This window comes from Meriones unguiculatus, chromosome 8 (genome assembly GCF_030254825.1).
Source record: "Meriones unguiculatus strain TT.TT164.6M chromosome 8, Bangor_MerUng_6.1, whole genome shotgun sequence".
NCBI lineage: Eukaryota > Metazoa > Chordata > Mammalia > Rodentia > Muridae > Meriones > Meriones unguiculatus.
The window spans coordinates 16,648,047-16,667,532 of NC_083356.1; the positions used below are offsets into that span (position 1 = coordinate 16,648,047).

Sequence of the window (19,486 nt, forward strand, 5' to 3'; positions counted from 1 at the left end):
CTGGGCCACAGGGTGGGCTGAGATGCTCCATGGCCAAAGTACTGTGCGGTGAGAGAGCCTGGGGCTGGTTGGGCAGGCAGGTGGTGTGGAGCAAAACGGTAGCTAGGGGCTGACAATTCCAGCAGCTCCTTATCCTGCCGGAACTCTGGGACGGAGATGCATGGCACGAGGGACCCCCAGGGACACAGCCCTTAAGATGACCATGGAGCAGAGTGCTTAAACTTCCATTCTGTCCTCTTGTGGGAGAGGGGAGCATCCTAGGGTTGGACAGCTTGCCTTCAAGCTGTGGTACCTGTGGTGGTGGTGGTAGGGGACCCCTGAACTTGCCTGGGGGTCTGTGTTTCCTTTTTGGCATCTTTACATTAGAGTATATGGCAATGACTCCACCCAAGGGAAGTCCTCATTTTGTGTGATAGTCAGCTCCAGAAGCAATATAGGTTGGCAACTCTCAGGTCAGCAATTCCTTCTGGAGCTCTCACAAAGTGAGGGGGGAAGGGGGGAGTGAGAGGAGGGAGGGTGCAGTCTGATCTACAAGCCCAGAACTGACCCTTCCAATGTGGGGATTCCGGCAGCAGGAAGGAACCAGGAAGGAGCAGCGGAGCCACAGCTGCAGGACAAAAAGGCAAAGCACCTGGCTCTACCACTGCCAAGCTGCTGTTCAGCCTTAGACAAAACACTGCCCCTCTTTGAGCCTCCTCCGGAAAGTGGGCATAATGAACTCCTAGCCAGGCTGGCCACCGGGATTGAGTGGCCCCTTTCCCAGGGCATTGAATCTAAGGCAGTTGTCTGGGAAGGCCACTGAGGTCATGGAGAGAAGCCATGAGGTGGGGGACCGGGAAAGAGTACCCAGGGGGCTTCTGACTCAGACAGGTGCCCCGCTGTGATGGCAGCAGATGACAAGGGTGGGCCTGGCCCCTGGCTGAGGCTCGTAGTACCCTGGGTGCTGTGTGGCCAGGCAGGTCCCACCTTCTCTAGGCTCTGTCTGCCAGGTGATTTTGGGTAAGAACTGCCTTGCCTTGAGGTCTGTGTCGAGATGGTGACTTTCTGTCCTCCGTGTGTGGGACTTGGTCCCCAAACTCACAGCTCAGAATACTCTCAGAGTGTCCCAGGAAATGCTGGCTCAGCCATCCAGTGTTTAGACTCCCAAACTGGCAGTAGGCCAGTGGGGCCTGCCAACTCCCTCCCACCTCTTACACCCACCTGTCCTTCTGTCGCTAGGTCTCAGGTTGGTGTCTTAGCCAGCCATGCCTCCAGGGCACCCCATACCACATAGGTTGTATAGTGAGTACCATGCTAGTCTGGGGGGCAGGGGGGTCTCAGCCCTAGTTTTGCTTCAGTCAGCCTCACAGCCTCAGGGCCCCTAACATCTCTGGGCGTGGCAGTCTCCATCTGTACTGTGGGAAGCAAAGAGAAAAGCCAAAGGTAAGGCCAGAGAGGAGTGCCCTCAGCCCCTGTGCCAAGCCGGGCACACACGGCAGTCCTAACAGTGAGAACAAAGCAGGATCAGGCAGGCTTCCTGGAGGTGGAGGCACTGAGCTGGGTATGGAGTCCTGTTTGACTGCTAGGGGGACAGGGTACGCTTCCCAGGGCAAAGTCCTGACCCACCAAAGCCAGGACTCCTCATGTTATGTTGGTTCAGAACCTCTCCTATGAACCAGGAGAGGTTCTGAAATTTCTGATGTCGGAGGTCAGTGGAATTACAGTGATTCCCCGGGAGGACTTGGTGAATCCGTAAGCCCCCTTAAGCCCTTCGCCCATGCTTTTGTGCCACGCTGTGGCTGAGGCTTTCCCATCTTTAGCAACCCCAACCTACTCAGGACTCCTGCTCACCGCCTGCTTTCTACCAGACAGTCTTCTTTCCGTCCAGGGTGGGGTCCTGGGCTGCCTGGCTGGAATGCCAGCTATGTGGAAGGGTGGGAAAGCCTTTAGCAGAATCTCTCCTCTCTCGCCTGGGAACACCAGGACCAGCTGAGGGGAGCAGTGGCCTGGAAAGATGGGAGCAAACGGGGTCCATGCTAGAGGGGAGGGGCTGCCCTCAGGAGAACCAACCGTGGGCAGACTGTTTTTCCTATGGACAGATGGGTAGACTGAGGCCCAGGTTTGGTCGGAAAGAGTCCGAGACCGAGCAGAACCTGAACCTAATCCCCAGAGCCACAGAGGCCTTCTTCAGGGACTAGCCTCAGGTATCCTGTCTTTCATCTCAGCCCCTTGATATTCGAAAGGGAAAATGAGGCCCAAGCGGTTCAGGGAGGGGTTTGGGAGTGACTGAATTTCCAAGCAGCGCCCTAGAGGTGTCTACCCTCAGCCCTCTCCATCCCCTGGAGGCCCCCAGCCCCTTCTGGGTCTCCCTTAGTCTGTTTTCCCCTTTGTAAGTTTAGGCTTCAAGGCTCTCCACGAGGAGCCACTGTGGGGATGGGTAGAACAGGTGGGGGACTGAACTTTATGGTTCTCTCGGCTCCATGTCTATGGGTGCAGGCTCTGTGTCAGGGCACGCTAAAGGGCAAGCTGGATGGCCAGGCTGGACCTGCCTTCTGACACTACCTCACCTGGGTCCAGGCAGTTACTGTTGAAGTGGCACTCTCTGAGGTCCAAGCAGGGGGATCAGAAGTTCATTGTCAGCCTTGGCTACTTAGTGGTTTGGAGATTAGTCTGGGCTATGTGAGACCCTGAAAGAGAAAGAGAGGGCAGGGAGGGAGGGAGAGAAGAAAGAAGAGAGGGAGGGAAATAAAGGGAAAGGGAGAAATAAAAACACAGCTCTGGAGCTGCTGTGCTCTGCCCATGTTTCTGAGATGGGGTTACCAGCAGAGGGAAGACTGAAGGAGGACCAGGGGGAGGATAGATAGCCCCAGGGCAGAGGCCTCAGCACCTGTTGTGTTCCACTCTGACCAGTTCTGTTCCACAGACCTGCCAAGTGGACCTGCTGTGCTCGGTTCTGGCCTAGGTGAGCTCTCCTCGGTCAGGTCTTATCTAATTTAGAGTGTAACTAATGTCTGTGTGGGGGTGGGGAGCGGGGGACTGTGATCTGGGGGCTCAGGCCAGTCTGCACCGCAGAGACATTCCTATCCCCACTTAACCTGGCAAGAACATTGAGGTTCCTCTAGTCTTGTCTCCCAACCAGCTCCCTCCCCCCCCCCCCCACACAGAATGCCCCCATTGCGCTCCAGAGCCTGGGAAGAGCCCTTGGGGCCCTCGGTGGCTGGAAAAGTCCTGGACACACCTGCCCACCCGAGGGAGAGCTCAGCGCCACCCTCCAGGGGATTTGCTGAGTTACTTCCTGGATGAGTGGACCCAGGCCCGCCTTCCTGGCTGATCATAGATAATTAGAACATTCTTCAAATATTTTGCCGGAGGATGCCCAAGAAGGAAGAATTACAAAGCGCCCTGGGCCAGGAGCGTGGGCTGGAGTTGCTGGGCAGCTGGGTAACTGGCCTGGCCAAGGCTTGGGGCCCAGAGAGAAGCCAGACCAGCCTGTCCCCGCCTTCCAGAGTGGTACTGGGTCAGGAGACCCAGTACCATTTTAGGGACTAGCCAGTTACCTGGCAGTGATGGAGGTTGTGGGGGGGATCCTTGCCCTGGGGAGTTTGCAGCAGGCAAAGAGGCAGAGCCTACTGCAAATGGCTTTTGAATAGGACGGAGGGTCACACACTGGGTCCAGGGCCTCCAGGTGGGCTGGGAGAACCAGTGCCTGGGAGGAGGTTTATTTGCGGTGGGAAAAGCAGGTCTGAGAGCAGAGCACAGCAGGAGGAAGAAGAGAGGCCTCCTCCTGCTGCCATTGGGTAGGCGGAATGAAGCAAAGAGGCTGCCTCTGAGGCTGAGAGCGTGGAGCAGGCCTTGAGGTGGGGCAGGCTGAACCCTGGGTTAGGCCAGGAGCTGGAGCAGGTAAGGGTGGTGGGAGCAGAGGGCTAAGGGGCCTGTCCTGGGGAAGGGTTTCCTGAGAGGGACCTGCCTTTCAGAGAGGACAGCTCTTGTTCCTGACTCTTCCTCCCCAGGCCAGGATGAGCTCCGTTCTGGTTCTAAACAGTCTTTGGATCCCGTGCTAGTCTTTGCAGTCTGTGAATCCCCTCACATGTGTTTGTTCCAACCCAGCAGCCTGGGGGCAGCCTGGTCCCGTGTGGAAAGGGCTCAGGCCGGAGAAAAGAGCCCGGCAGAGGTCACTGCTCTTACGGCACCCATTTGCTCTGGTGGGTAGAGATTTAAAAGGAATATCCAGACACAGGTGCCTGGCTCCGTGGCCACCTAAGGACAGATCTGTGCCTTATGAGGTGGCTAGCGGTTTCCTCTGGGTGGGAGAGACTGCCCCAGTGGCCATCTCTGCAGCTAGCAATGACCCTGTTTCTCTCTGGCCATTTAAGTGGAAAAGGACCAGGTAAATGGCATAGTTTTCACTGACCTGTCACCCAGGATGAAGAGAGGGAACCCTGTGGCTGCCCCTGGAGCCATCACCTGCCCTACTACACTGATGATGTCCGTGTTTCGCTCAGGTGGGCATGTGAGCCTTGAGCGTGACCACTGTCCTCCTGTGAGGGGGTGTTTCAGTGTGGCTGAGCTTCCTGACTGGAGTCCCTCATTTGCTCGCCCGCTGAGGGGTGGTGCAGTGGGCTGCAGCCTTCACCCCTTGCCTGCCTGTCAGCCCACAGCAGCCAAGCCTCTCCTGGATGCTGGGGAAATTGTAGCAATTCTTATCACACATTTTCATATAGGGACGTCATGTGGACCTTGAGTGCAGTCTAGCACACAGTAGGCCTTCTCTGACTCAAGCCTTGAAAACATGAGCACACGAAGGATTTAGGTTAAATTCCTAGCCCTTCCGGACAGGCTTTGGAGGGCTTTCTTCCTGATGGAAAGTGGGAGTGGCCTTCATACCAAGTAAGGACAGGATGACCTCAGTCCTGGACATAGGGAATACCCTTCCCCCAGCCTTTAATGTGAGCTGGTGCTCTCCAGAGATGTTGGAGACTTGGTGGGGGGGGGAACTTGGAGGAGCCCCCAGGGTGAGGCCTGTCCTGAAGGAAGGATCTATTCCTTATCCACGACCACACAGCTCCTCTGGTGGTTGGTTACTGTGCTGGCTGGCGTCATTGATACTGGTTTTTTTCCCCCTGTTTTTCACACCCAGAGTGAGTTGGCTAGGTTGGAGGGAGGAAGTGCCTGAGGATAGCCCCTTGGGTGGGCATGGAGACCTCAGTGGGCACTCACTGGTTCAGGATCCCACGGCAGGCATCCCAGGGGCGAGGGGCGAGTGGTGAAGCCAGGAATGCAGCGACTGTGTGTGTCCAAGGAACGCAGAGTGACCCCAGCCTCCGGCCCCCAAACACATGCCACCTCATGCTAGCTGTGGTGTGAGTGCATATGTCTATCATTCATCCAGGATGGTCTCACACCCCTTTTACAGAGGAGGAAACTGAAGCATGGAGGGGCCAGGGAGTGTGCCTAAGCCCTACCTGCTCAACCACAAAGAGGCATATTCAGGGCTCCCATGGAGCACCACCGGAGGTCGTGGCCCTTGCCGCTGCATTAGAGGGCTGGCTGGGTGTGGAAAGCCTGATATCTGCCACTGGGCAGTGAGAGCCAGGCTGAGATGTTCTCCTCTGCCCTTCACTCCCTCCTCAAGCCCCTCGCCAGGAAGGCAACCCCATTCTCTTAAGTTTCCGGTAGGTAGCAGGGTCTTCTTGTTATCCAGGGAAGTCCCCCTGTCGCCGTGCCCAGTCTAAACCCGGAGCTGGGCATCACAAGACTCAGGTCTGCCTCGGCCTCTGCTGCCGCTGGTGTGGGCTTGGAGGCCTTTTTCCCAGCTCCTCTGAGAGCTCTCCAGGAGACTGATTCGGGGCAGAGTTGAGGAAGGTTTGCAGAGCTCACAGTGTAGCCCACTGTTCCTGGCACTTTGCCCACGTCCTAGGGCCCCTGAGCCGTTCGAGGGACAAGCCCAGAACAGAATTTTTCCGCGGAAAAAGTCAGCCACAAAGGCACACGGCCCTGCCAGGCTTCTCCGCTCGCAGGCCTCCCTGCTCTGGTCACTTGGACACCTGAGCAGGCAGCTGCTGGCTAGGAAGAGGGTTTTCCCAGTGTGGGATGAGAGCCGGGCCCACCTACAGGGCGGCCTGGTGAGGGTGCCAGGCATGCTTCCACCCCACTGCCAACAGCCCCAGCAAGGCCCCACACGCCACTAGCCTCCCGCTGGCACCCGGTTGCTTATGATAGAATTTTAACCGTGTTTCCCACTCACAGGCTCTGCTTTCAATCCACTCCCCTGTCCCAAAGGCTTAGATGGGCCGTGGTGTAGCCTGTTCTAGGAGCTTGGGATCTGGTTAGTTGGTGCCTTGGGGGTAGTGTATGGAGACCTCTACACCGTAAGCCTGAATGAATGAATGAATGAATGAATGAATGTTTTTCAGCAAAGAAGTGACTTAGATTGGGTTTTGAGGAAAACAAAACCCAAACAGGCCTAGTCTTTCACCTCCAATTAAAGGAGGCTGAGGCAGGATTATAGAGTGAGTTTCAAGGTCAGCTTGGGCTACAGAGTAAGACCCTGTCCAAAAAAAAAAAAAAAAAAAAAAAAAAAATTAAATAAAAAGGACAACAGGAAGAAAAGAACATGTACAAGAAGAAAAGAAAAGAGCGTGGAAGAGGTGGGTGAGTGGATTAACAAGGCTTCTACCAGGCTAATAGCCTGAGTGTGATCTTCAAGACCCATAAGGTGAAAGGAGAAAACCAACTCTCACAGGCTGCCCTCAGATTTCCGCGTGTGTTCTGTGGCACACCCACGCCTGTGCACACACCAAGCAAATAATAAATTAATAAGTAAATCCTTTTAAAACAAGAAAGGAAGGAGGACGGATCCCCCCCCCCACACACACATACCTCTCAGCCCACCACCCCTCTCTGGACTTGCCGACTCTGCCTGGTTCCCCAATGCCCAGTTCAGCCTCCACCCTGAGCTCTGGAAGTGGGGTGCTAGCTCTGAAATGGGACTGTAGCCCTCCCAAGTTTCCTGGCCTCTCTGAGTTCTCGCCTCCCCACCCCCCTGCAGAGCATAGTGCTTGTGGGGGTGGGGCGGGGGGAGGGCAGGAGGCCCCACAGATGCCAGTCTCCAGGGGGAGTCTTGAGTACTGTCAGTGGGATTCCCTCCAGTGCAAAGGAAGGCAAGTTTAATGTCATCTTCAGATTGGTACCTGGTCACTTAGGCTACGCTTCTTGTAGCCCGTGAGTCACACACTGGGCTGAGGTGGTGGAATTCCTGTCTGGGCAGTACCAACACCCTCGTCCAGTGAAAGCCTTCGTCTAATGGATCCCTTTCACTCGGGTGTTTAGAGTGCTGTAAATTGCAGTTTTGTTGTTGTTGTTGTTGTTGTTTGTTTTTTTGTTTTTAAATGTTGAGAAGCACATAGGATGAAATTTACTGCTCTGTCCATCTTAAAGCACAAAATGATGCCATTTCGTGTTTTCATAACATCGCAGGACCACTGGCCTACATCACCCGGACGGGAATTCCAGAGTTAGTCAACAGTCAATCTTTGTCCCCCTCCTCTCATGTCTCTTCCTTCTGTTTCTGTGGATTTACCCGTTGTGTACACCTTTAAATGGACTCAGGTGACATCTGGGATTCTGTGTCTGCCTTCTTTCTCATGGCATAATCTTTTTGAGCTTTTTCCACACTGGGCCGTGAATGCATGCTTCATTCCTTTTTATGGCTGAATAATATTCCATGGCATGGACATACCACATTTTGTTTTCAGCCACTCATCCGTCGATGGGGAATTGGGTTATTTCCATCCTCTGGTGACTGTGAATAGTGTTGCTGGGAGCATTTGTACAGAAGGTTTTGTTTCGACACCTGTTTTCAGTTCTTTTGGATCTATGCCAAGAAATGGAATTTCCGGGCAGCTTTGTGTGTGACTTTTAACTCTCTGCCAAAACTGCTGCCCACAGTGACTGCAGGGCGGGAGGACTCTGCCCTCCTGCCCCCTCACGCGCACTTGGCATTTTACAGCCTCTCGGTTTTGCTCACGGGGGTCCTGGTGGGTGTGTGGTGGTTTGCATTCCTGGAAGGATGGATGAGGTTGCAGCCCACGTGAGGAAGCACATGCTGCTTGCTTCTCCCATGTCTCTGGGGAAACATGTCAAATCGTCTACACAACTGAGTTGTCTGGTTGCTGACATCCAACAGTAGTTTCCTGTGTACTTTCACCTCGCTATTCTTGAGGTACCTACCATTCGGAGGTGGCATAAAGACGGAAGCAGCAGGGTACCGAGGGATGAGGTTAGACTCTCAGGACAGGTGTCCAGTGTTCCTCTTCTTGATGCCAGAGCTTGTGGATGGAAGGAAGAATAGAATTTTTCAGATGGAGCCAGAGAGGAGGGTCAGCAGGATAAAAGAGTGCTCTATGGACACAGTCAAGGTGGACAGTGGAGACAGAAGGGAGGGATCATCAGAGCCAATACCCTAGGCTTTTATTTCTAGGCAGAGGGCAACGAGGAGCTACGGATTGCTACTGAGCTGGGGAGTGACAGTCTCATCTGGGTGGCAGAGGAAGCTGTCTGTAGGTGGGAGAGGAGGCCTGATTTCTTGCTGCCCGGAGTTCATCCTGTGTCCCCTTACGTGTCCAGAGTTTAGCTGGTGGCTCTGAGCACTCTTCCAGGTAGGCAGTTGAGGCATGAGGTCCAAGCCTGTTGGGGGAACTTGGGAACAAGAAGTGCTCTTGAGATCTAGTGGCTGCTTTGCTGTGGTGGATGTGCCCAGTAGAGTTCCCATCCATCTCATTTCCCCAGCTCGGTTTCTTGAGGATTCTACAGTTACTTTGGGCTGGATTCCCCAGATTCCAGTCCGCTCCCAGCCCCACCCGCCCAGATGCCCTTCCTCAACGCCAGCCTGGGGCGTGTTCACCCCATTGTGTCACGGGAGACCCAGGGGGGTTCTTGGCCAGATTAGCAGGTAGAGCGGGCGGGCGGGCCGCAGAGATTGAGTGTCACAGGGCTTCGGCACACGCTGGGGGTTCAGGCCACATGGGGATTGCCCAGATGCCTGGGGAGCACTGTGGCCTGGAAAAACACCGGGTTCTCAAAGACCCGCCACAGGCCTAGTTGCCAGCTTTGGGGGACTCTGACAGTTTCTCCTTACTGTTGTGTCCTTGCTAAGCAAACCCACTCTGATGATGATGATGATGACGATGATGATGACTGGTCTTTTCAAGAAAAAGCTTCTCTGTGTAGCCCTGGCTGCCCTGAAATTCGATTTGTAGACCAGGCTGGCCTCGAACTCAGAGATCCACCTGCCTCTCTCTGCCTCCCGAATGCTGGGATTAAAGGCTCATGGCACCAACCACCACGACGACCACCACCACCACCAGCCTACTAGGCTGTTGTTTTAAAGCCGGAGACATTTTTGTTGTTGTTTTTGAGGCTGGGATCTCCTTTAGCCTAGACTGACTTCAAACTTCAAGTAGCTGAGAATGACTTTGAAACTCTCAAGTGCTGAGATGGCCGGCGGGAGCCACCGCATACCGTTTATGTGTTACTACATACAGAGCCTAGGGCTTTGTACCTGGAAGGCCAGATCTCCACCAACTGAGCCCTTAACCTGGAGACTGGCCCCGGCTGCCTCTCTCTTAATGTTCCTTCTCCGGTTGCCTAGAACCAAAAGATCAGTAACAACGGCTGTGGACCACCTTTTTTTTAGCAATACTCCAGGAGGTCAAAGGTCACCCGATGACCCAGGAAATCCATCCCCAGCAGTGGGTGCTCCAAAGATTGAAAACAGGGACTCAGACAATGACAGGCATGTGAGAGGCGGGGCCAGGTATCCGCCCACGGGGAGCCGATCGATGAGAGAGAAGGGAATATTATTCAGCCTTTAAAAGGAACGAGGCACCCATGTATGCTGTGACTTGGATGAACTTTGAAAGCGTTTCACTGAGTGGCAGGAATCCGGCCCCAAAGACCACATGTATTGTAAGATTCTGTCCCAGGGAGCAAGCAAGCGGCAGCCTCGTGGGAACAGAGGCAGATTAGTGGCTGCCAGGGGCCGGGGGAGGAGGGGCTGGGAGTGCCCGCTCGTGGGTACAGGGTTTCCTTTTGGGATGTTGAGAAAAGCTTGGAACTTGATAGAGGCGGAGGCTGCACAATACTGTGTGTGTGCTAAAGGCCACGGGGCTGTACATTTTAAAATGGTTAATGTTATGTTATGCGAATTTCCCCTCATTACAAAAACAAACAACCGTGTTGATAATACTCCAAGCTCAGACTGAACTTGGCAAGAGGCCGCCTCCCTGGGAGTTGCCAGGAGACATTACAAAGGCAACCACAGGCTCTGAGCCCAGCCCAGCACACAGTAGGTGCTTACCTCATGTCGGCTCCTGCCTCTTCCCAGCACAGGCACTTATCTAGACGTCAGGGAGCTATTTCAGGTGTGTGTCTGCACTTGCATGCTGGGGACAGCAAGTGTCTATATACCCACTTCCTGAATGTGAAACATAGACTCAGAGTGTCTTGTCAAGGTCACACGCAGGTGGGAGCTGAAGGAAGTGTCCTTTGGGCTCAGAAGGAGCAGATAGGGAAGCCCAGTGGTCTGGGATTTGGGTGTGCCACCCCAAGACAACTGATGCCAGGTGGGACACTGTCTGATCTGAGATTTGGGTATCTGACTCAGGCCTGGGGACGGTGGGTCCTACAGATGTGAACCGGTCTGTGGTTCTAACACTTCCAGGGCTGGTGGGGATCCGTGGAGGGAGGTGGCTGGCGCCTAAGGGGTTCTCAACACCTTTCTTCTCTCTGCCCCCGCAGAGCACTGTCATCAGTGGTAGCCCTAGGAGCCAACATCATCTGCAACAAGATTCCTGGCCTGGCCCCACGGCAGCGTGCCATCTGCCAGAGCCGCCCCGATGCCATCATTGTGATCGGGGAGGGGGCGCAGATGGGCATCGATGAGTGCCAGCACCAGTTCCGATTCGGACGCTGGAACTGCTCCGCCCTGGGCGAGAAGACCGTCTTCGGGCAAGAACTCCGAGTAGGTAAGGGTGTCTCTGGGCCTGTGGGCTGGGGGCCAGGTGACCCACCAGCCAACCCAAGTCCAGACCTGACAGCCCACAGCTTGTGTGTATGGATGAGTGTTCTAGGTCTGGGCTTTGGGGTGGGGTGGGGCACAGTGACCCCCCCATAGACAGGAGCAGAACCTGGGGAGTCAATGCAGTGGCTGGGCCTGTTTTGTAGCTTCAAGTACCCAAGCCCCTGCTCCACTTTCTGTGGCTTCCATTGAGAAAGCAGGGAGAACTTGAGAGGCTTTGGACAAGGGGTAAGAGCTGCCACTCCCCCAGGGGACACTGAGATGCCACCTGCTCCTTGCTGAGGGGTTCCGGCAGACAGAGCCTATAGGGTGCTCAGGTGCCATGAGCCGAGGTGTGATGACCCTGCAGCAAGGATGCTTCCTTTGAAGGCGGTGATCTGCTATTAGAATGTGTCAGCTGGGGTGGCTACTGATGGCACAGCCACCCAGGGATGCGTGGTGGAGCCTGCCCTTGAGGCATAGTGCAAGCTACACCGTGCCCACTTCACATTTCAAGAACAAAGCCCAGGGAGGACCCTACGCAGGGCTAGAAGGAGGCTTAAAGGAAATTTCCAGGAAGTATCTGGATCTGAATCCAGCTGTGTTCCTCAGGGCTACTCTGAGCTTCGGTGTCCTTAGGCTCTTGTCTGGGTCTCAACACCAGAAACCAGTAGGTGCCAACAAATGCTGTGGGCTCCATGTGGGCAGGGACAGTGATTCTGACTGCCTTCTCTAGGTAAGATGGAAGAACAGGGTAAGGCCTGCTGGCTGCCTAGCCTTCAGGCCCACGGTGTCCTCCATACCCAAGGGGTCTGTAGTTGCCACAGGACTCAGGCCAGAGCTGGCTCTGCAGGGCTGCAAACAGCAGCACGGGGCTGGAGGTGGTGGAGGGAAAACTCCCTTTGCGGTGAGCAGCCTGTGGGTGGCACCTAGTGCAGCCAGGAACGTGGCACCGCCCCCTCCCCAGGGCTGTGCCACCCAAGTGCAGATCGCTCCCTCCAGGTGCCAGCTGGGGGGGTGATGGGGAGGGCAGTAGTGGGCAGAGGTGCCCGCCTTGTGTGGCTTCCCACCCACTTCCCCAGGTGCCATGTGCGCAGGCATCTGTGAGTACCAGACCCACAGTGAAGAAACCGATGTTGCAAAGTCTCAGGGTCACCTCACCTGGCAATCAGGGTAAAGCTTCGGAGAAGGGGGGGTTGAACTGTGGGAACACAGGGCACAGGGAAGAGAGACACACAGCAGCCCTGAGACTTCCCCTAGTGCCCCAGTGACTCTGTGCACACTGTCCTCTCAGGAGCAATGCTGGCTCCGCAGTTGTCCCCTTACCTCCCTTACAGTGTCACCTTTTGAAGAGCATCATAAGATAGTCCCTGGGAAGTGGCCTTGGGCCCCCCAGCACAGGAAGGAAGCCACTGAGGCGGAGCTGCCCCGTGTGCCCCTCCCACCCCTTGCTCCCTTGGGGACCAGGCTGTTATTCAATAGTCTGTTCTTCCCAGTGTTTGTGGCCCCTGCTCTTGAGAGAACCATGCCTGCCTCAGGTGCTTCTCCTAGGGAGAACCTGGCACTTCATCCCACCTTCCAGAACATTTCAGGGCCCTTGGGAGGCTTCCTGATAACCCAGCCCACAGCTGTCGGCTCCGTGTAGCTTCTTGTCCAGGTCATTAATGGCCTCTGTGTTGCTGACTGTCCCCAATCCCTGTCTTCCATCTTGACTCATCAACCTGGGTGCTATTCTGTCTCTAGCTGTTCGCTATTCCCAGGCACACATGGATGACTCTTTCCACAGAGCCCTGCCTGACAGCTCATTGTCACCTATATTCTGAGTCTTACTACCCCCCCCACGCACGTTGGCTCTTCTGCATGGCATCTGGCTTCGCAAATATGCTGTGCCCAGCTCCCCCTACCCTCCTGAACACCTACTGTCATTTCTGCTCTTTACCTGTCTACTCCAAGATCCTCGCCGGGGCTGCTTCTCTCTCTGGTCTTCCTCTGGAAGCTGTGAATGCCTCCTGCCCTCCACAGACCCAGGTACTGGGTCAGACAGGAGCTAGCCTGTGTCCTTTCCTTTTTGTTCTATGCGTACAATTCCAGCCTGGTACACCAAAGGATCTGGGTTTGATTTCCCAGCACCTCCTAAACCAGGTCGCCACAGTACGGGCCTGTCATTGCCACCTTTGCTAGCTACTGGCCCTCCTAGTCTACCTGAGTTTCAACTCCATCGCCACCAACAAAACCCAGCAATGCTTAATCTTTGCAGTAGCTCTCTACTGCCCTGTGGTCAGGTTAACTTCCTGGCCTGGAGCCCCTCACCTTGCCTCCCTCAAACCAGAACTCAGCCACGTCAGGCTTTTCTGTCTGCCTCAGCCTTATTTCTCAACCCAAGAGGCCTCTCCCCTCTGCTATACGTCTTTATGGCTTATCCCCCTTCCTCTTGGGGGCCTTTTTCCAAACCTTCAAGCTGGGTCAGCCTGTGCCTGTCCCTAGACCTCCCTGCCCCGGGATGGGCAGGCTTTCTGGAGCCCAGCCTGGGTCTTGCTGCCCTGCCTTAGCCTCCTGTGGCTTCCTGCTGCACTCAAGCAGGGAAGCTCTGGCCACAGGCCGAGCTGATGGAGCAAGGGCAAGAACCGCAGGGGCTTTGCCTATATGAGAAGGCTCCTTCTCCATTCTCAGTGGCTGCGAGTCAGAAGCAGCAAGCAGGCTGTGAGCTGGCCACTTTGAGAGGCTCGCTGGATGCCTGGACATGCCCGGAAGCCCGGCTGTGAACTGGCAGGCAGCCGGAGTGCTCTCGTGGGAGCAGCCTCTCGAGCAGGGCCAATTAATGATTGTCCCCGAGAGGGGCAATGGTCTGGATGGTGGGACAGCCCCCTTTAGGCCTTGCCTGTGACCTTGCACCAATCCTACAGCTTAAATGTTGAAGGGAAGAGAAACCTCCTCAGCAAAGCCCCTCTGCAAATTTGCAGTCCTTCTGCAACGCCTTCTGCAAGTGCCTGGGTATCTCCAGGCACGGGACGCTCAATACTCCCATGATGACCATGACACTAGCCTAGTCTGGCACACTGAGAGGAGTGGTGGCTCTGTTATTTTGAGACGGTCAAGACAGTCTTTAGATTTCCCGCTGCTGACAGGGTATTCCTTGTTTGGTAAGCCTGTCCCGTACTGTTCGCACAAGGCTCCGTGGAGGGTGGTGGTCCAGAACTCTTCCGATGGTCTCTTCTACTGACTGAGAGTGACCTTGAGGGTATATACATTGTAAGTGCAGCCCAGCTCTGCCCTGAGATGGGGAGGGACAGAGCAGAGGCATGAGGCCAGATGCGTGGGGATACCTGTGTAGCCTGCTAGAAATGTGGGTTCCCTTGCAAGTGAGGGAGCTGCTAACAGTCACCAGAATCAAGCCAGGACTTTCAGCAAAGTCTTCCCCAGAGGGGAGCCCAGGGAAGGAGCTCCAGAGAACAGAATGTGCCAAGGCCCTGAGGCCAGGAAGCAGAAAGTGTTTTTTCTTAAAGGGCAGGTGCTTTGTGATGCAAGCTGGGGGAGAGCTGAGGCTGAAAGACACTGATAGGATGCCATGAGCCTCCAAAGAGCTCAGAGCATCCAGAAGATCCTGAGCAGAAAGGGTCTCCCCTTGAGCGTGCACGAACCCCAGTTCCTCTCCTGAGCCCAGACCCTCTGACCCACTCACCTGGCCTGGACTGTGGTCTGCACTGTCCCCAGATCCAGAACGCAGGGCTCTGCCCATCATGTGCTTGCTCTGAGACATGACCAGGCATAACGGCCACCCCTAATCTGAGCTCACGTGAGCAGACTGAGGCCGACTCCTGCTGGCTTTATGAGCGAGCTCTGTTTCAGGGACAGCATCCTTACAGCCAGGCCCACCAGTGTTAACAGCAGCGGTGGGCAGCTAAGGCCCCTGGGGAGGGAGTAGATCGATCCATTTTCTGCCGTCTGGTGTAACCCTTGGTCACATGTACTTGCTGCCCTGCCAGGGCTTTGCAAGCAGGCCCTTGTGGGGCAGGAAGCAGTGCCCTCAGAAGGGCACCGGCTGCCTCTGCTGACAGAACAGGGCTCAGACCCCGGAAGCAAGCGGTATATTTGTCCTGCAGTATGTTAGAATGTACCGTTTTGAAATATTGGCTACATAAAACATCACCCATAGTCACATCCCACGTCATTTCCGCTTTTCTGAATGTGACCCTTGGAAAACCTCAGAAGATACCCTGTTGCTTGCTTGAGATTTCTGTCGGGCGACACTGTTCTCAGAAGGGATGCCAGTGACCTGGCTCACCTGGCCAGGGCAAAAGGAACATTGGAACTTGGATCTGATGATCTTTTTCCAGGGCATGGTGGTTGGGGCAGTGCGAGGGACAGTGGCTGCCATTATTGGCCTCTGTGGTAGTTCAGCTTACTGGCATTGAATACCTGCTGTGTTCTAGGCCACACTCTGCCCAGGGCATCCCGAGTGAACTGGGGTGGATGGGCATGAGGCATGGCAGTGCTAGAGGGACTGCCGTGATGGTTTGAGCATTACGTATTATTGTCCCATTGAACCTGTCACCAGGGCCAGCTCAGGTAGCAGAGCAGACATTTCTTATGCCCAGGGTCCTGGTTGCCAGGACTCTAGGGACTGTTGGGAGCTTGAAAGTCAGTTGCTGGCTTGGGATGTGATGAGGCCCCAGGCAACTGCCTGGACTCCATCCCTCGTTGGAAGGCAGCTGCTCCCCGAAGATCACTCTGTCACTGTCACTGAGCTCTTCAGCCTCCAGCAGCTGGGTGTGGTGGACTGGGCCATCCTTCAGCCCCTCAGAGGCCACCTGGAATTCGTCCAGAACTGGAATTTTCACCTTGTTGGTAGGCCCTGTGAGGACTATAGTGAGGGCGAGGCCTAGAAGGGAAGATCTCTCTGGGCCAGTGGTCTAGCTCACCCAGGTGACCTCGAGTATAGCCTCGCATCCCTGGGGCTCAGTTTCCCCTTCTGTGCCAAAAGAGGCTGAGGCTAAAACTCCACCTCTCCCAGAGGTGATTTTGTCATCAGCCCTGAGGGAGGGAAAAATGGAGGGTGGCTAGTCCTATCCCAAGGCAGCATGGACGAAAGACCATGGCTGTCCAAGGGCCATCTGCCTTCCCTCAGAATCTCTACAGGACCCAAAGGAGACACAGACCCTTAGGTTCCCTTGTCATATAGCCAGGTCCTGTTCTCCAGGCCCAGTGCCCCTCAGTTGGGGCACTATATACAGCGCTGCACAGCAGCATGTGCGGGCCACCCTGGGTCGGAACAAAAGCCTGGGGCGCAGGCGGGCCTGCATGTTCGGACCTGGCAGGTCTTTCCCTGGTGCTCTGTTTATGACAACGGCAGTGAAGAGCTTAGAGTGGAGACACTGACTCAGCCAAGCCGGGTGGGGCCGGGTGGGGTGGGAGCCAGAGGGGACAGAGGGACACAGAGAGATAGAGGAGGGCAGATAGGCACATGGAAACACACACACACATACACACACCATACGTGCCTATACAAATGTGTCTGTACATGCTCACAGATGTATACATGTACAAACACACATTCACAGACTCACACACAGCTAAACACCTGTGTGTACATGCATGCACGCACATGAGCTTAATATATGTCTGGGGGCTGGAGAGATGGCTCAGCCGTGAAGGGCACTGACTGAGCTTCCAGAGGACCCACGTTCAAACCCCAGCACTCCAATGGCAGCTCACAAATGTCTGTAACTCCAAGGTCTGACACATAGACATACATGTAGGCAAAGCACCAATGCACATAAAATAAAGGTAAATAAATTAAAAATATACATATCTGTTTGCATATAGACACTGTACACACACACATATATGCACACTCCTCACTCACACATGGGATACACAGCACCTGTGTAGGCCCGGGGTCATCCCCACTCTGAGAGGCATGGTATCTGTAGCACATGCAGCATGCTACCTTGTTTCTTCCATGGTAATCAAGCCCTGGCACAGGTGATGTCTCCCTGGCATTACTTTACTATCAGAAGCCTCTTCAAGGGGTGTTTGTTACCGCTTCACTTTCCAGGGGCAGAGGTAGGCACAGGTGTGAGGCAGCCTGCCTAACCGGCACTGGGCAGAGCCTGGAGATCCCCACAAGGTCAAGAGGTATCTGTGTGTTGGCCCATTTCACTTCCCTGTCTCCATCCTGCCCCCTGCTGCACACAGATGCCCCTAGCCTGAGGTTCTGTGTCCTAGGATGCAGGCCTGAGATCTGATTGGTCAAGGTTTGCACCTAGCCCATGGTGACTGAGTCCATGCTGGGGCCGAGTGGCCAGGCTGGGGCATGGGCAGCCCTAAGAGACAGACTGGACACTGCTCTGGCTCCCTAGCCTTCCCTTTCCCAACTTCTGTGCCCAGTGGCCACTCGGAGCCCCGTCCAGACGGAGGTCCCCCTGGATATAGGCACTGAACCTATCGGCCAGGGACATCAGGAGCTACCCATAGGTCCAGGGACGTCCTTATCTCCGTGAGGCTTCATTTCTCAATGTATAGATTGAACCTGTGGGAGACAGTCTACTCCCTGCTCAGTTCTAGACTCATGAGGATACTAGGGACCTAGCTGGTTAGGCTGGGGTTGGTGGATGTAAACAGTGAGATTGCCAGCCATGCCCCACTGCCCAGGCCCCCGGTTCTGTGTCCCTGCCTAGGGATCCTTCTAGGAAGTTCAGAAGAGGACAGCAACCCTTTTGAAGGAAATTTTAAAGGGGACCCATTGTACCCAGGGACACGGAGGCAGGGTCACATAGCACAAACCCAATGCTGCCTGGGGTTGGCTTTGGTGATGGTGGTGGTGGCGGGCACAGCAGGACTGTCTTTAGTCTAAGCTTGTGTGCCAATTGTCCCTCCTCCCTCCCTATCTTCAGACCCTTTAACTCCCCACAGATAAGGTTTCCTTTGATCCCCTAAAAGTTGAACCCCCATTGGTGAGGTCCTCCACCAGCGGCTCCAACACCACATAGGTCTTCTGGAATCTTCCATCCCCCTCCCCACCTCCCTGCTGATCTCATTGCCTCACCCACAGGTACCCTTGCACCTGCCCCTCCTTGCTGCCTCCAAACCCCTACAGTTGGTCACAGGGTTCCCTTCAGCTTAGATCAGAGCCACACCCCCAAGGATGTCCCGTCTTCTCGGAAGAAAGCCCTAGATCTTCCTGATTCTCTTCCAGGCGCAGTAGTGGGGTGCTCCTGAGAACCGTCACTGCTTTCTTGGGATAAACTTTGGGTGGTCAATTCATTTCTCCCCGGGATTTCAGCACTGATGGTCCACTTGCCCGAAACACAGCTCCCTGTGCCTTTGCTTGCCTGTCTTCCTTACCGTTCAGGACTTATCTTCGGCATCGTTTCTTGCCTGTCTCTCCCAGTCCCTCCACTGCCCTCCAGCTGACCCCTGCACAGTCAGACTGCTGCCCTCTGCTTCAGCAGCTAGGAGTCCCGCCAAACCTGTTTGCCCTGGGTCAGCATCCCTGGCTGCCATGCTGTCCCATGGTAGGCCTGACCTCCTGGAAGTTTTTCCAGGTAGGGGAAGCCTGGCTGTCTCCCCAGGGCTCTGGGTGGTCAGGCCAGGAACAGAGCTGCGCTTGGTGGCACAGGACACATAGGCTGTGACACAGTATATAATGGAGAGATGTTGGACCAGCCTAAGTGGATGGGGACCCTGGTCTGAGGCAGGAGGCAGAATATGCAGGTTTTCCAGACTGGCAGTTAGGCCTCAAGGGCAGGGAGACTCAGGGTTCCTGAGTCAGACTCCATCCCAGCGTCTCACCTGCTGTGTGCCCTCCGGCTAGTCACCGGCGACTTCTCGACTTCCTGTCTCAACAGAGAGCTGAGGACGTCGCTGATGGAGTCTCCTGAGGACTTGGACTGAGTAGGGCTGGTGTGTGGAACCCTTCAGACTATCAAAGGCTGCGCTTCTCTAACAGGCTGAAGCCATACAGCTCTATGGGTGGTGAGCAGGTCTGGGGTCTCCACAGTGCAGCCAGCCCCACCATCTGAGACATTTTCTCAGCCCCAGTAGAAACTCTGTGCCTTGAGTTACCATGCCCTACCTTCCTGCCCCTGGCCATACCAGTCCACTTCCTCTCTGTGGACCAATTAGCTGTAGATACTCCTGTAAACGGGCGCCTGCAGTGTGGGAGGGCCTTTGTGTCTAGCTTCATTCATTTTGCATCATGTTTTCAAGGCCCAGGACTTTAAATTAGCGTCACTTCTTTTTGAAGATTAAGTAATAATCTGTTGTATGGGTGGGCATACTGCATTTTCTTTCTTTCTTTCTTTCTTTCTTTCTTTCTTTCTTTCTTTCTTTCTTTCTTTCTTTCTTTCTTTCTTTCTTTCTTTCTTTTTAAATGTGTGCAGCTGGGTGTAATGAAACACACCTTTAATCCCAGCACTTAGGAGGCAAAGGCAGCTGGATCTTTGTGAGTTT

The 19,486-nt window shown here is 54.9% G+C and overlaps 1 protein-coding gene across 5 annotated transcripts in view; it reads left to right on the forward strand.

Moving 5' to 3' along the window:
* The window catches only part of Wnt7b (Wnt family member 7B), a 45,445-nt gene that overhangs the window by 11,289 nt on the left and 14,670 nt on the right, over window positions 1-19,486 (forward strand). For all 5 annotated transcript variants that reach the window (XM_021630891.2, XM_060388888.1, XM_060388891.1 and 2 more), the window contains one exon: window positions 10,777-11,003. In XM_021630891.2, coding sequence (XP_021486566.1) covers window positions 10,777-11,003 — 227 coding nt within the window. The remainder of the gene's footprint in view (window positions 1-10,776; window positions 11,004-19,486) is intronic.